At 36.0% G+C, this 13,731-nt stretch overlaps 2 protein-coding genes across 5 annotated transcripts; one reads left to right on the top strand and one right to left on the bottom strand.

Annotated features, from left to right (window-relative positions):
- Positions 1-1,209: 1,209 nt before the first annotated feature.
- LOC108344480 (uncharacterized) lies at positions 1,210-3,124 on the top strand. Its single transcript, XM_017582915.1, has 7 exons — positions 1,210-1,264; positions 1,507-1,577; positions 1,659-1,931; positions 2,258-2,317; positions 2,393-2,548; positions 2,690-2,972; positions 3,060-3,124. The coding sequence occupies exons 1-7, from the start codon at positions 1,210-1,212 to the stop codon at positions 3,122-3,124; spliced, it is 963 nt and encodes a 320-aa protein (XP_017438404.1).
- Positions 3,125-9,017: 5,893 nt separating this feature from the next.
- On the bottom strand, positions 9,018-13,509 carry LOC108346056 (5-methyltetrahydropteroyltriglutamate--homocysteine methyltransferase). Of its 4 annotated transcripts, none has more exons than XM_017584995.2 (12): positions 13,440-13,509; positions 12,444-12,797; positions 12,256-12,343; positions 11,913-12,040; positions 11,425-11,816; positions 11,170-11,333; positions 10,855-10,935; positions 10,586-10,752; positions 10,396-10,501; positions 9,993-10,243; positions 9,698-9,899; positions 9,018-9,588 (listed from the first exon to the last, which is right to left on the bottom strand). In XM_017584995.2, the coding sequence occupies exons 2-12, from the start codon at positions 12,791-12,793 to the stop codon at positions 9,226-9,228; spliced, it is 2,292 nt and encodes a 763-aa protein (XP_017440484.1). In that variant the 5' UTR covers positions 12,794-12,797; positions 13,440-13,509; the 3' UTR covers positions 9,018-9,225. The 4 variants fall into 4 exon arrangements, with proteins under 4 accessions (XP_017440484.1, XP_017440480.1, XP_017440481.1 ...); XM_017584991.2 differs by having other exon boundaries at positions 12,444-12,804; positions 13,230-13,503; XM_017584992.2 differs by having other exon boundaries at positions 13,230-13,503.
- Positions 13,510-13,731: the final 222 nt, after the last annotated feature.

The following is a 13,731-nucleotide window of genomic DNA, read 5'->3' as shown; positions in this document are numbered from 1 at the left end:
TTTTGATTTTCTAAAAATGTTGACTCATCCACTCATAAAATTGAAAGTTTTCCTTAGCCACATCTCACTTTAAACCCTACACCCCTGCTTCTTTCTCCTCTCTGCCGCATCTCATGTGAAACCCTACCCTTGAGTCTTTCTTCTTTCTCCTCTCTACGGTTATGTCATCCTCCCTCCTTTTTCACAATTTTTTGAACGTGTTGAGTGGTCTTCCTTCCCCTGTTCAGTTTTTTGCTCACTGTTTTTTGTGTTGGTGTCGTAGTTAGCTCTCGTCCCTCATTTCTTCACTCGTGTTGGTTGTTTCTTCACTTGTGTTGGTCTCATGGTTGCAGGGTGTCTTCTTCTCGTACATCAACATCCAGGTTAGTTATTTTATTTTGATTTGTGGTTGTTCTTTAGTATATGCGGGTGGGGAAAAATGATAGGATGTTTGTGCTTGGTTGATCTGCATGTTTTATATATGCTTTGATTTGGGCGGAGGAGTTGCAGGCCAAACCGCACATGGAATTGCGGTTAATGGCCGCCGCACTTAGAAGTGTGGATTTGGTTGAGTCGTAGTTGGATATGCGTGAGACAGTAATCGTAGGTGAATCTGCGGTTAGATTTTGGAGGTGCATGGCCGTCGGCGCATTTGGAAGTGCGGATCTGAGTTTTCTGCAGTTCGAACTGCGGCTAAGGCCAACCACAGTTCGATTTGCGACTATATTTTTCGATTTAGGGTTGTACGGTTTCGGTCCTGGAATGTGTTATGTGGTTATTAAGTTAGTATATTTTATTTTAAGAATTTTTTGTTTTGTTTGTAAAATTTGAATTTTTTTTGTTAGGTTTAAATGTTAAATGAAACGTAATATATTTTCGGAATAAATTTTGAATATTTTTTTTTGTTAAATTTGTTTGAAATTGTTTTTATTCAATATTTTTTTGTTTTTGTTTTTGAATTTAGATTTTTTATTAAATAATTTATTCAATTAAATAATTATTATTATTTGTAAATTTTATTATTGTACATATTATTTAAGTAATATTTTTGTTATTTTATTTATTTCTTTAATATTTTATTTTTGTTTAATAATATTTATTTATTTATTTATGATTTTATTATGAATTTTTAATTTTTTGATTTCTTATTATTTGTTTCAATATTTATTATTATATAATTATTTATTTTTGTTCAATATAATATGTTAATAATATAATTGGTTAATAGAAATGGTTAGAACTAGAAGTGCATCATCTTATCGTGATGAGGCTTCATCTTCTCGTGGTGAACCATCATTTTCATCTCATGATGAAAGGAGATGACCTACGACATCTGCTCGTAGAAGACGCGTAGAAGAATATCGTGTGGACGTCATTCATGAGCATGATCATGAGGAGCAGAGGAGTTTATAAAGCAAGGACATGCTGAGGACGATTTTGTTGAGCAAGAGGATGTTCAACAACAGGATGACTATAGTGAGGAAGAAGATGAAGATGAAGATGAAGTTTAAGATGATGAATTTCCAGGAGGTCCACATGACACCTCCCTGCTTACACATTATACCCAGTATGTTGCATTTGCCATATGGCAAGGCCAGGTTAGTCATAAACCTAAAACAATTTAATTGTTGATTAATGGTTTATTTATTTTTGTTATATAATTTTGTGTTTTTATGTAGGATCGAGGGAAGATCAAAGTGATGTCCCATGGCAAAAAATTAAAACATTTTATAATGTATCATGAGGCTATTGAGCCTTATATCTCTATGTCGGGGTTGGCTTCCATAGTCAACCTATCATACGAGTATGTCGATCATGGATTGATCGTTTCCCTTGCAAAGAGGTGGCACCTAGAGACGAATACTTTCCACCTCCCGATAGGTGAGATGAGCGTCACATTAGATGACGTTCACAACCTGCTCCACCTACCTATCATGGGGCAATTTTGTGAGGTGGAGGACTTAGAATATGATGAGGCTTGATCTCATCTTATGGACATGTTTGGCGTCGACCGCGCCAAAGCTTCAACCGAGCTGAAGTAGTCACGCGGTCTGAAAGTTAGGCTAAGCTGGCTCCGCGAGGTCTACCAGGAGTGCATTGAGCAGGAGTTTGGGAGTGCGCTGCTCGGGCCTACTTGTTGCATCTGCTTGGATGCACAACTTTTACTAATAAGAGTGAGACAGTGATTTGGGTCTCGTACCTCCTTTTGTTGCGAGACTTGAATGTCTATGCGAGATATGCCTGGGGAACAATTACACTAGCACATACTTATGAGCAGATAGGAGATGCTAGCTTCACTGGTGTCAGACAGATAGCTGGATATTCCACTCTTCTACAGGTACTTTTAGTTTTACAAATTTTTTGTAATATATTTTAGGAATGTATAAAACAATTTAAGTAATGTTTTTTGTAGAGTTGGATATATGAGCACCTTTCTGGCATGGAAAAGAGGCGAGTCTCAGATAGGTACATAGACCTTGATCCACGGGCTACACGATATATACCTCCGAGGCAGGGTTGGAGTCATACGGAGGGGCGGACATATCTGGATGGGCTCACTTATGATGTGGTCATCTGGCATCCATACATTTTGCACAGACGTACATGTCCATTCATGGCCATATGTATGTTTTCAGGATGGATCCGACTAGGTGACATGATTCACCGACATTTGCCTGAACGTGTGTTGCGTCAATTCGGTTTTTAGCAGATCATACCATGTTCGCCTGAGAGTCTTCCGATACCAGACATTCCTACGATTGATCTAAATTGGCTGAGGTATGTAAAGCATGCCATTAGTGGTGTTGTTGAGGCTCATGAGCCCTCTGTGTATGTTGATGGATACCTATTGTGGTTTAGACGAGTGTCCCACCCGTACATCACTCCAACTGACGATGATGACCGACCTAGTCTTGCACCGCGCATGAGGCGACACCTTCTGGATGACATCTTGTGCCCTCAGTTCGTCGTAGACGGTCTCCTGAATCTGGATTGTTGGTATGTAATGAAACTAAGTGTGATTGTGTATTATATCAATTTTTCATACATAGTGAATTTAATTTTTTTTATATTCATTTCAGGGTGGTATGAGGCGTGTGATCAGGATGCTGCACTAAATCGGGATGTGTGCAAAACAGGTCACTAACTACGTCTGAATCGTCCAAACATCTACTTCTCTGGATGTATTTGTCTCTATCTAACAACAACATCAACTGCTGCATTTCGTTCTTGACCCTCTCAAAGATCGTTAGAAAGTGTATCTCGCGTTATATATTTGTTTTATCATTGTCACGTTATCTTCATTGTGTTCTTTAAGAGTCAATAGAATATTTGAGGGCTTAACTTGACTCTTAGTCATGTCAACAAGAATTGACTGTTCAGCAGCATTTAACCTCCCCGCAAAAGGATGACCAACCAAAGTCTCTACTAATTCATGGTTGTATAGTCGCACATAACTTTTAACACCCAACCGAGTCCTTTAGGTTTACCCATTAACCTAAACGGACACTCACATTTTCTTGTGCCAGATAAACTAGGCTGAACATATGCCTTATACTTCTTATACTTCTCACTCCTTTCACAGCCTAACACAATGAATGCCTTTCTTCCAGCTTCATCAGTTGCTGTGTCAGATCTTATAATCACGACAACAAATCCAAGGTTGAATGCAATCTTTCAAACCCATTCAGTTAAATCGACGCGTGATGGGAAGATTTGATTAGTGGAAAACTTATCGGTGTAATCACCCTCACCGACTTCATTTAGAAAAGAAGAAAATTCCGGCATAAAATCAGAATTTATTTGAGAATCGAGAAATGGGTAGTTATCCATCTTATATAATGAAATAAGACCTACAATAAACATTACAATCTTCAAATTTAAAAAATAACAATTACAAAATTAATAAAAACTTTTAAAATTTAATTAAAAATTACCCAATATAAACATCTTATAAATTAAATCAAAATTTTAAAAATTAACAAATAAAAATATTTCATAACAAAATATTAACTATTACGTAAAAAAAAACACTTAAATTATTAACTAATACATAGAAAATAAATACAATATAACATAAAATTTTATAAACTAAATACTAAATAAAAAAAATTACATTAAATAATAATTCATTAACACGTATAACAAAACATATGAAAAGAAAAGCTAGTGAACAAGCTTCATGCATCACTGTTTTTGTTAAATACCAGTCCAGAATTTCTCTTTTAGCCCCCATTCTCTACTTTCATGTTCTTTTATTTTCTACTTTCTCCTCTACCATCACAACACCTTTATCTCCTATCTCATATCTCCTTTCTTCTTTGCTCCCTCTTTCTTCTTTACAAAGGCACGTAGTTTTGTCTCACACACTCACTCATTTATTACTCACTCACCTGCAAAGTTTAAGGCATATCCATGCTCAATACCCATATTCCCTCCCACGGTTTCACGTACACTACAACATCTCTCTTCCTGCATGCTACTGTTTCTCCATTTACGTACAAACACACCTCAGACCCATTCTTCATTTAACCCAACACCCATAATTTAACTCCATTCAATTCTCCCACCTCCTGTATTCTCCTAATCTTACTCACAGAACTCCCTCCCACAACCTGGAATCCTCACCTTTCTTTTTCTCGAACCCGTCACACACTCATTGTTGGGAAACAACGGTATTTGTTCCCTCCTCTGTGAACCCCAAAATGGGCACTGTGCGGAAGCATAAAAATTAAAAGCGTAGGAAAAGAGAAAATTAACACTGGAAATTTTAACGTGGAAAATCCTCTCGGAAAAAACCACGGGACCTAGTCCAGAAAAATATCTCCACTATGAAAGTAGGATTACAGTGTTTCTCTCACTCTCTGAGGATCTCTCAATTAATCCCACCCTCTCGGATGGTATACAAAATTCTCACTTTTCACTCACACTCACAATAACAGACTCTCTCTGTATAAATCTCTCACACAGAAGAACTCTCTATTTCTTCACCGAATTTTTTCTTCACGGTGGATGATGAATTCTGCAGTGTGGCTTCTCCTTCTCTGTTTCTTGCATATGCATGTTGCTTGGCTTCCAATTTATGAAGGAAGAAAGATGCAAGAAAACAAAAATGGTTGGTGTAGTGGAGCACTTCATTTCCGTGAAACAAGGAGGAATGGGACTCATTTTCTCCCACTTTCGGTGGAGGAGAAAAACATTGACCCCTAAAGTATGGTGGATGGGTCCCAATCTTTGTTTTATTCCAACAAAACTCCCCCATAAAACAAACAAATGGGGCTTCCATCCCGTCTTCTTATCTTGACTTAGTTGGAAGGTACCACGACACCAGCACCTTGACAACAATCTTCAACCTTCTTGGTTGGTACTGACTTAGTCATCATGTCAGACCAATTCAAGTCTGTATGGATTTTCTCTATCTTCAATTTCTTCTCATCCAGCGCTTCTCGTATCCAATGATACCGCACGTCGATATGCTTCGAGCGTGAATGGAACATGGGGTTCTTGGTTAGATGGATGGTACTTTGATTATCACAGTTCACCACATAATCGTCTTGATTATGTCCTAATTCACTTAGGAAATTCTTCATCCATAGCATCTCTTTAGAGGCTTCAGTCACCGCTACATACTCTGCTTCAGCAGTAGACAATGTCACACATTTCTGTAGTTTTGACTGCCAAGAAACAGCTCCCCCTGCAAAAGTAATCAGATAACCTGATGTTGACTTCCTTGAATCGACATCTCCAGCCATGTCTGAGTCTGAATATCCGATTAGCTTTAGATTTCCATTGCCAAAACACAAGCTTCTTTTGGCAGATCCTCTTAGATACCTCAATATCCACTTAACAGCTTCCCAATGCTCCTTTCCTGGATTTGACAGGAATCTGCTCACAACTCCTACAGCATAGCCAATATCTGGCCTTGTACAAACCATTGCATACATAAGGCTACCCACGGCAGAAGAGTAGGGTACCTTGTTCATTTCTTCATTTTCTTCTTCATTCTTTGGACATTGCGACTTGCTAAGTTTGAAATGTCCAGCAATTGGAACACGAGCAGATTTGGCATTGTGCATGTTGAACCTTTTGAGAATCTTCTCAATATAATCTTCTTGAGATACCCATAACATTCTTTTAGAACGATCTCTGGAGATTTTCATTCCAAGTATCTTCTTCACTGCACCCAGGTCTTTCATGGCAAAAGACTTGCTCAATGCCTTCTTGAGAGCAGCTATTTTAATCGATTATTACTTGAGATAATCGGTTATTTGAGAAAAAATTACTTTTGAAAATGTTTCCAAATAATGGATTATTAATTACAAAAATTAATTATTAGCGATAGTTGCAAAAAGACTCTTAAACTTCTCACTTAATTTCAAACTTGGGTCTATGAAGGCTTTTGAAGTGACTTAATCTTTCTAAGAAGTTTAGTGTTTGTTGTGAGAAACTTTGTATGCTTTGAGTGAGTTTGTAAGCACTAATGTGTCTAAGTGAGTGTACATATGCTTTGATAAGGTTAAGTTGTCTGTCCTTTTATGTGTTAAAAGGAAGTGCGAGTCATGTGTTAGAGAGGTGAACTCTAACCATTATTTTACTTATACATTTGTAAGTTTTGATTATTTTTTAGTTATTAGTTAATCACTCTTTTAGATAAATTAACAATTGAACATAAAATCTTTTAATCTGAACCAGAATAAAATCACTTATGCAAGCTTTTCTATTTCTACTCTTTTTTAACTTTGATGTTCTTGTTTGAAGTAAACTAATTTGCTTATAAAAAAGAATAATTTTTTTGAAAGACACAATTTTTATTAAAAGAAATTAATTCACCCTTTCTTGCTTTTTGTCTGACTCCGGATATTTCATTGTGTAATTCAAACAAATAAGACTAATAATATTTTATTAATGGAAGAAGTTAATATGATATTTTTATAAGAAGTTTATACAATTATGACAAGGGGAAAAATCGCAACGATTCATAATTGTGAAAATTAATTAAAGTAATATTAGCATAAGTTAATTAGTATTTAAAGACTATTATTTACTTAAGATTAGTGATTAGTATGAAATTTTAAAGATTTAGTATAATTTATAATATAATTGAAATATAAAAGTTTACGAATGATATTTAGTTTCTTTCTTGGAAGAACATTAGAGTTCTGGGTTAAAAAAGCTCAAATTTAATCTTACCAATGTAAAATGTGAGGTCAACCTTAGGATAGTATATTATTATACACTGATGATATACAATGATAATCAATATCATAACAGGGATATATTAAGTGTTGAAAATCTTCAAGTGATGGTTGTGTTAAGAGGATGTTGTTGGTAAACACCAACATGAAAAACCTCAATAATTTGGATAGGTAGCAGTGGAAGTGTCAGGTTGATTATGAAAATCTCCTAAGTAGAGGGATTGTATGAGTTGAGGTTGTAAAAATATTGAGGCAAATGATTTGTGGTTTATTATTTATAATTGATTGTGGTAAAGACGTCCTATACACAAGAGTTATACATGAATGTCATTAAGAATTTTGATGAAATTAACTTAAAAATGAATCAATTTGAAATGTGAGTAATGATGTTTATTTACAATATTAATTCCTTTGATTTAAAACATTTGTGGTACAAACATAAAAATGGATAAAATTGATTATGTATAATTCTATATTAGAAGTTTCACATCAATTTATGCAGAATAAGAAGTGAGTGTAAATCTTACAAGTGAGTTTTATAAAGTTAAGTTAGATTTATAAAATTCATATCTTAACATGATATCAAAATAATAAATTAAAATTTATTCTAAGAAAATTTGTTGTCAATTAATCTATTGTTTCACATACTATTGATTTATCATTGAACTATTTATTAATATTTAGTTTCACACTCGAAATATAAACATTATGAAGTAATTTTATAAGATTTAGATAGACAAAATTCTTTTAAAATTTTATGTACGTTATTCTTAAAATTTCATGTATGTATGTGTATCATAAAGTTAATATTAATTGATATTTATTTGTTGTTTTATCTATATATAATTAGAGTATATATAGCATTTTGATCCCATAGATATTTTTTTAAGTGAATTTTTTAGTCGGGTGAATTTTTTTACCCTACCTCATGTGGAATATAGCCGAACCTACACTAGACCAAATTTAAAGATATATTCTTGATAAAATGCATCACAGGGCGATGAAGAAATGACACCTTCAATGCTTCATGCGTTGGAAGCATCCAATATTTTACTTAGTAAAAGGAAAATGTTTTGTTTGTGGATTTTTAAAGATTGGGAATTAAGGATTTTATGGATTGCTCAGAAAATAGATTGTATTTATAATTAAACATATAAATATTTATAAAATAAAATAAAGAAAAAAAATTGTATTTATAATTTTGATCCAGGAAATAGATTTATGTTATGAAATGATAACTTTCTGAGTCAGGTATTCATGTCACTCGTGTAAAATACGTGTGGACCTAATAATTGAGTAATACAAGTTATTTTAGAAAAAAAAAATTATTCTGAAAGAGTTGCCAACTTGTTATTAAGTCATGGCAACAAAATTCAATTTTCATTCTTCTTATATCTGTTAACAATTATTTCTTCTTCTCTTTTTTTTATCCATTTTATACATTGTCATATTTAATTTTGTACAGCATAGCCATGCACATTGTAACGTTGGCTTTTCTTCTTTTAGTTTTGGAAAAAGGTTTTTTAAAATTTTTTTTACAACTGTTTACTTATGTGTAGCGTGTAGCATGTGATTGATTCATTTTAAATATACGGACAAATAAAATAAAACAGTGATACATAATTTTTTAAATTATCAAAAAATTGTTAACATGGTCATTTATTTATTTTTTACTTCAATTGAAATTATTTATTTTTTAGTGGTATTGAAACAATAAATCTCTAACAGGTTCTTTGTGGTTTAATGACTGGTCGGTTTTAAAAATATTGGTAAATTGTTACTCTGTTTCGTGGATATTAGGTGGCCAATAGCGCATTACACAAAGGGAAAAATTGTATTAATGTATGAAGAAAAAAAAATAGAATATTGCAACTGCATATCAACATAAACATAGAGGCAATGCCACAAGAATACAGAAAAGCAGGGAAGAGTGTACTAAGCCGCTAAATATTCAACACTCAGTTATTGCAACAACCAAAAAAGCAAATGTTCTTTTCTCGGTGCATCCAGCAGAATCACGATGATTGCTGAAATTCTACTTTGGTGCCACCATTCACTTGGCAAGCTGGTTACGGATGAGTTTTGTGGCAGCAACCATGTTTGTGAGAGCTGGATTCACCTCGGCGTACTTACGTGTCTTGAGACCACAGTCAGGGTTGACCCATAAAATGTTTCGCTCAAGCACTGCAAGCATCTTGTTGATCCTATCAGCAATTTCTTCAGTTGGTGGTATTCTTGGAGAGTGAATGTCGTACACTCCAGGGCCAATTCCAGCTCCATACTTGACTCCTTCGCGGAACACTGACAAGAGCTTTTCATCAGAGCGAGAGTTCTCGATGGTGATCACATCAGCATCCATATCAATGATTGAATGGATGATATCATTGAAGTTAGAGTAGCACATGTGGGTGTGAATCTGTCAATTGTCAAGAATACACACATTGTGTGCAAGTTCATTAGTCTTTTGTGTAAACCCAGATGAAAAGTAAATTCGTTCTAACCCATTGATTGTAGTCCAGAAGTACCTGAGTTGTATCCTTCACACCAACATTGGTGATTCTGAAACCATGAACAGCCCAGTCCAAGTAGTTAGCTTGCTCTGACTTTCTCAATGGTAAGCCCTCTCTCAAAGCAGCCTCATCGATTTGGATAACAGTAATACCAGCCTTTTCAAGATCTTCTACTTCGTCCTTGATAGCTAAAGCAATCTGGTAGGTGGTCTCAGACCTGTAGATAGTTTAATTAACACTATGTTAGAAATAAGAACAGGGTTAGTTCTGATTGCGGTATTGTTGTTTTCAATGGGTCTTGAGTTTGTACCTAGGCTGATCATTTCGAACAAAGGACCAGTTGAGAATAGTGACAGGGCCAGTTAGCATTCCCTTCATCGGGCGTTTGGTCATGCTCTGAGCAGTGTATGACCAGAAGACGGTCATTGCCTTGGGGCGACTCACATCACCATAGATGATTGGTGGCTTCACACAACGAGATCCATAAGATTGCACCCACCCGTTAACGGTGAAGGCAAAGCCTGATAACTGCTCACCAAAGTACTCCACCATATCATTCCTCTGCAATTAAAGGCTAACCATTTGTCAAGATTATGTTGCTCTTCAAAATGAAAGAGGTGGATGAAGATCTATAAAAAATGTTTGAGTGTAATGGATCACTCTTATTTGCTATTCCAGACTGAATATTTAGTTATGTGAGGATGAAAGCTGACCTCAGGCTCCCCGTGTACCAGGACATCAATATCAAGCTGCTCTTGGAGTTCAACAACTTTGCGGATTTCCTCTTTAATTGCATTAACATACTCCTCCTCGGAGATCCTGAAAGCAAGAAAAACAAAATAGTCAGAAAAAGACACATGGAAAGGAAAACAAGCCAATCTATTGACTCTTTGCCTATCTTACTTGCCAGCCTTGTATTCCCGACGCACCTTCCTCAGTTCAACAGTCTGAGGGAAGGATCCGATGGTGGTAGTTGGGAGGATTGGAAGGTTGAGCTTCTTTTGTTGAGCATCCAATCTAGTGCTGACATTTGTGGCGCGGCGATGATCAGAACCCTTCAATGCAGCAGCCTGTGAAGAAAATAAAAGATGTCATGAATAACAAGAGAATAAATTTCATAACAAATCCTGCTCAACGAAGTTGATCAGAAAACCATAGAAATTAGAACTCACAGCCTTCTGAACGGCCTCATTAGTCACTCTTGGAGAGGACTTTCTTGAAGCCTGAGCAGAAGCATTAGAAGAGAAAAAGGCCTGAAAATGAGAAGATAAAGAAAGTAATTCAGTGAACAATATAGTCAAACAGAGGAAAAAAAATATATGAATATGAGTATATTTGCTGTCACTGCTGACTTGCTAACAAAACAGTTGGCTAATTTCGTCATACATGCTATTGTTATTATGGGACTACGTACTTTCCCTCAAATTTCTTAATTTTATGTCAGTGATAATGCTATGCTATTGTAAAATAAAAGGAACGGAGTTTACCTCATCCTTTTGACCAGCCAACGCCTTAGCCAATGCATTTACTTCAACAATTTTTTGGGCCGCAAAAGCCAGCCATGATTTGATCTCATTATCCAACTTGGTCTCATTAACAAGATCAACAGCCGTGTGAAGAAGTGAGCAGGAGGTGGACACAACAAGTTTATCTGCATTATAGTTTAGTATATAAACGAATCAAGTGACTGCGTCAACAGAAGAAGAAATCTCCCAATTTTTTTCATGAAGTGCAACAAGTACCTTTGCCCACAATGCCCTCAAGACTATTCAATGTATCCAGTGAAGTAGCAAGATTATTAGCCCAGATGTTTCTTCCATCAACCACTCCAGCAAACAAGTACTTTCCACTGGGAAATCCACCCTTGATTAGATCAAGGGTCTTAGTTCCACGGACTAAATCAAATCCAAATGCCGTGGCTGCATTAAGAGATGTGAGAGTCTGGTATGCCTCGGCAGTAACGTCAGCGAAGTAGGTCTCAATGAGAACATTTAAGCCAGATAAAGCAGATTCAAGTTCTGCGTATGCCGTAGAAATTGCTTGCAACTTTTGAGACTCAAGGTCCAAGACAAGGATAGGTTCATCAAATTGAATCCATGAAGCACCAGCTGCTTTAAGATCAGACACAACTTCCCTGAGATTTTAGTCATAAGCAAGATTGAGAATTAACACAAATATAAGCATGAAGCCCAAATTCTAAAACTGCAATGTACACAATTTAAATTCTTACTTATAGACAGCAAGGATTTTTGGGAGGAGAGAAAGAGTACAAAAGGATTTATCAACACCCTTGGCAGGTTTGGAGAGCGCCAAGTATGTTACAGGGCCGACGAGGACTGGAACTGTATCTACTCCAAGCTGGAAGAGAAAATAAACATTCAATGAAAATGTCGATATGAATAATAGCCACTCAAAAACATCATAATGACCCCCACACAGAACAACAAATATCCCCAGAACTTTTCCTAATGAACAATACGCAATTTTCTATGCCAATGCTGCTCAACTTAACTGAGCTCTTTTTAGCTAACTTAAAGTTTGCAAATAAGCAGAGTATGGCTACAGATGCATACCGCCTTGGCCTCCTTGTACTCATTCACGGCCTTGTGAGAAGCATAAGTAAAATTCATATCAGGTCCCAATTCAGGGACAATAAAGTGGCTGGATCAATGGTCACACAAATGAGATCAGTAAACAAATCATTACCATCTCTGCATCATAAATTACAATCAATACAACAAAAACCTGAGCCACCACTTACTAGTTGGTGTCAAACCACTTGGTCATCTCCATGGCCGGCACAGAGGCATTTCCTCTGGCCATGGAAAAGAAGGTATCAAACCCAATCTCGCCGCCAGTCCACCCATATCTGGCTGGAACGGCGCCAAGCATGGCAGTGGTATCGAGCACCTGATCATAGTATGAGAAAGTGTTGCTGGGGATGTACTTAATCCCAGCATCAGTCATTTGTTTCCAGATGGATGCTCTGAGATCAGAAGCCACCTTCTGCAAATCCTCTGCACTGCTCTTCCCGTCCCAGAATGACTCTAGAGCAAACTTCAGCTCTCTCTTGGGACCCATGCGAGGGTATCCAACAATATGGGATGCCATTGTTCTGCAAACTAAATCAAATAAATTATCAAATTGCAAACCAAATTCAGTCGCCCACGTATCAGAAAATATTCTCTCACACGAGTCTCATCTCTATACTAAATACTCAACACGATGCATTCACATACACATGACTAAAATCATGCATTAACATGGTCTTGTCCATAATTTTCCATAACTACTCGCAACCTTGACCATTTACTTGGTGTAGATTAGGTGCGAAATTCAACTTCCATTATTCATATTACATCCAACCACCAGGAATGAAATAGCATTGGATTGGTAAACAAACTCAATTCACTAATCCCAAGGAGGTGTTGAATTTCATGGAAGATCACGTTGTATGCAATTGAATGTTTAAAAAAAGATAACAAATTGAGATCCACATTTAGATCTACACATTAGAAGAAGAAATAGTAAAAGCATGGAAAATTACCGGTATGGAGAATGAGGAAAAAGGAATAGTAAGAGTAGTGTTAGTAGAAATGTAAAAAGTGTAGTTAGAGGAATGTGTAGAGAGAAAAGGTTGTTGTGAAGAGAGGAAGTGAGAGTGGTAAATTTAATAAGGGGAGTGAATGGGTGAAAGGGGAAAAGGTGAAGGTGGATGAACGAATGAGAGTGAGAGAAGGAGAAGAAGGTGTTGTACCCTTATTTGCTTGTGGTTATTGACCAGTTCTCTCTTCGTTTCGGGAGAAGCAGAGAAAGAAAGAAGGCGCGAATGAAATGGAGTGGCCTGCGGAGTATTTATAGCCACTTTTGGATCCACCAACTGCTCTTACTCAGACATCATCATAAATTAACTTTAAGGGATGATTTAGTCTTTGTTTTATTTTAGTTTATTGTCGTTCTTTTATCATTTTTTAATTCAATTTATATTTTTAATTTGTTTCAAAAAAGTTTAATTTGATTATTTATGTGACGTTAATGTTAACATTGTG

This window comes from Vigna angularis, chromosome 8 (assembly GCF_016808095.1).
Source record: "Vigna angularis cultivar LongXiaoDou No.4 chromosome 8, ASM1680809v1, whole genome shotgun sequence".
Classification (NCBI taxonomy): Eukaryota; Viridiplantae; Streptophyta; class Magnoliopsida; order Fabales; family Fabaceae; genus Vigna; species Vigna angularis.
The sequence above is the reverse complement of the archived record's forward strand: the minus strand, read 5'-3'. Positions and strand labels throughout refer to the sequence as shown.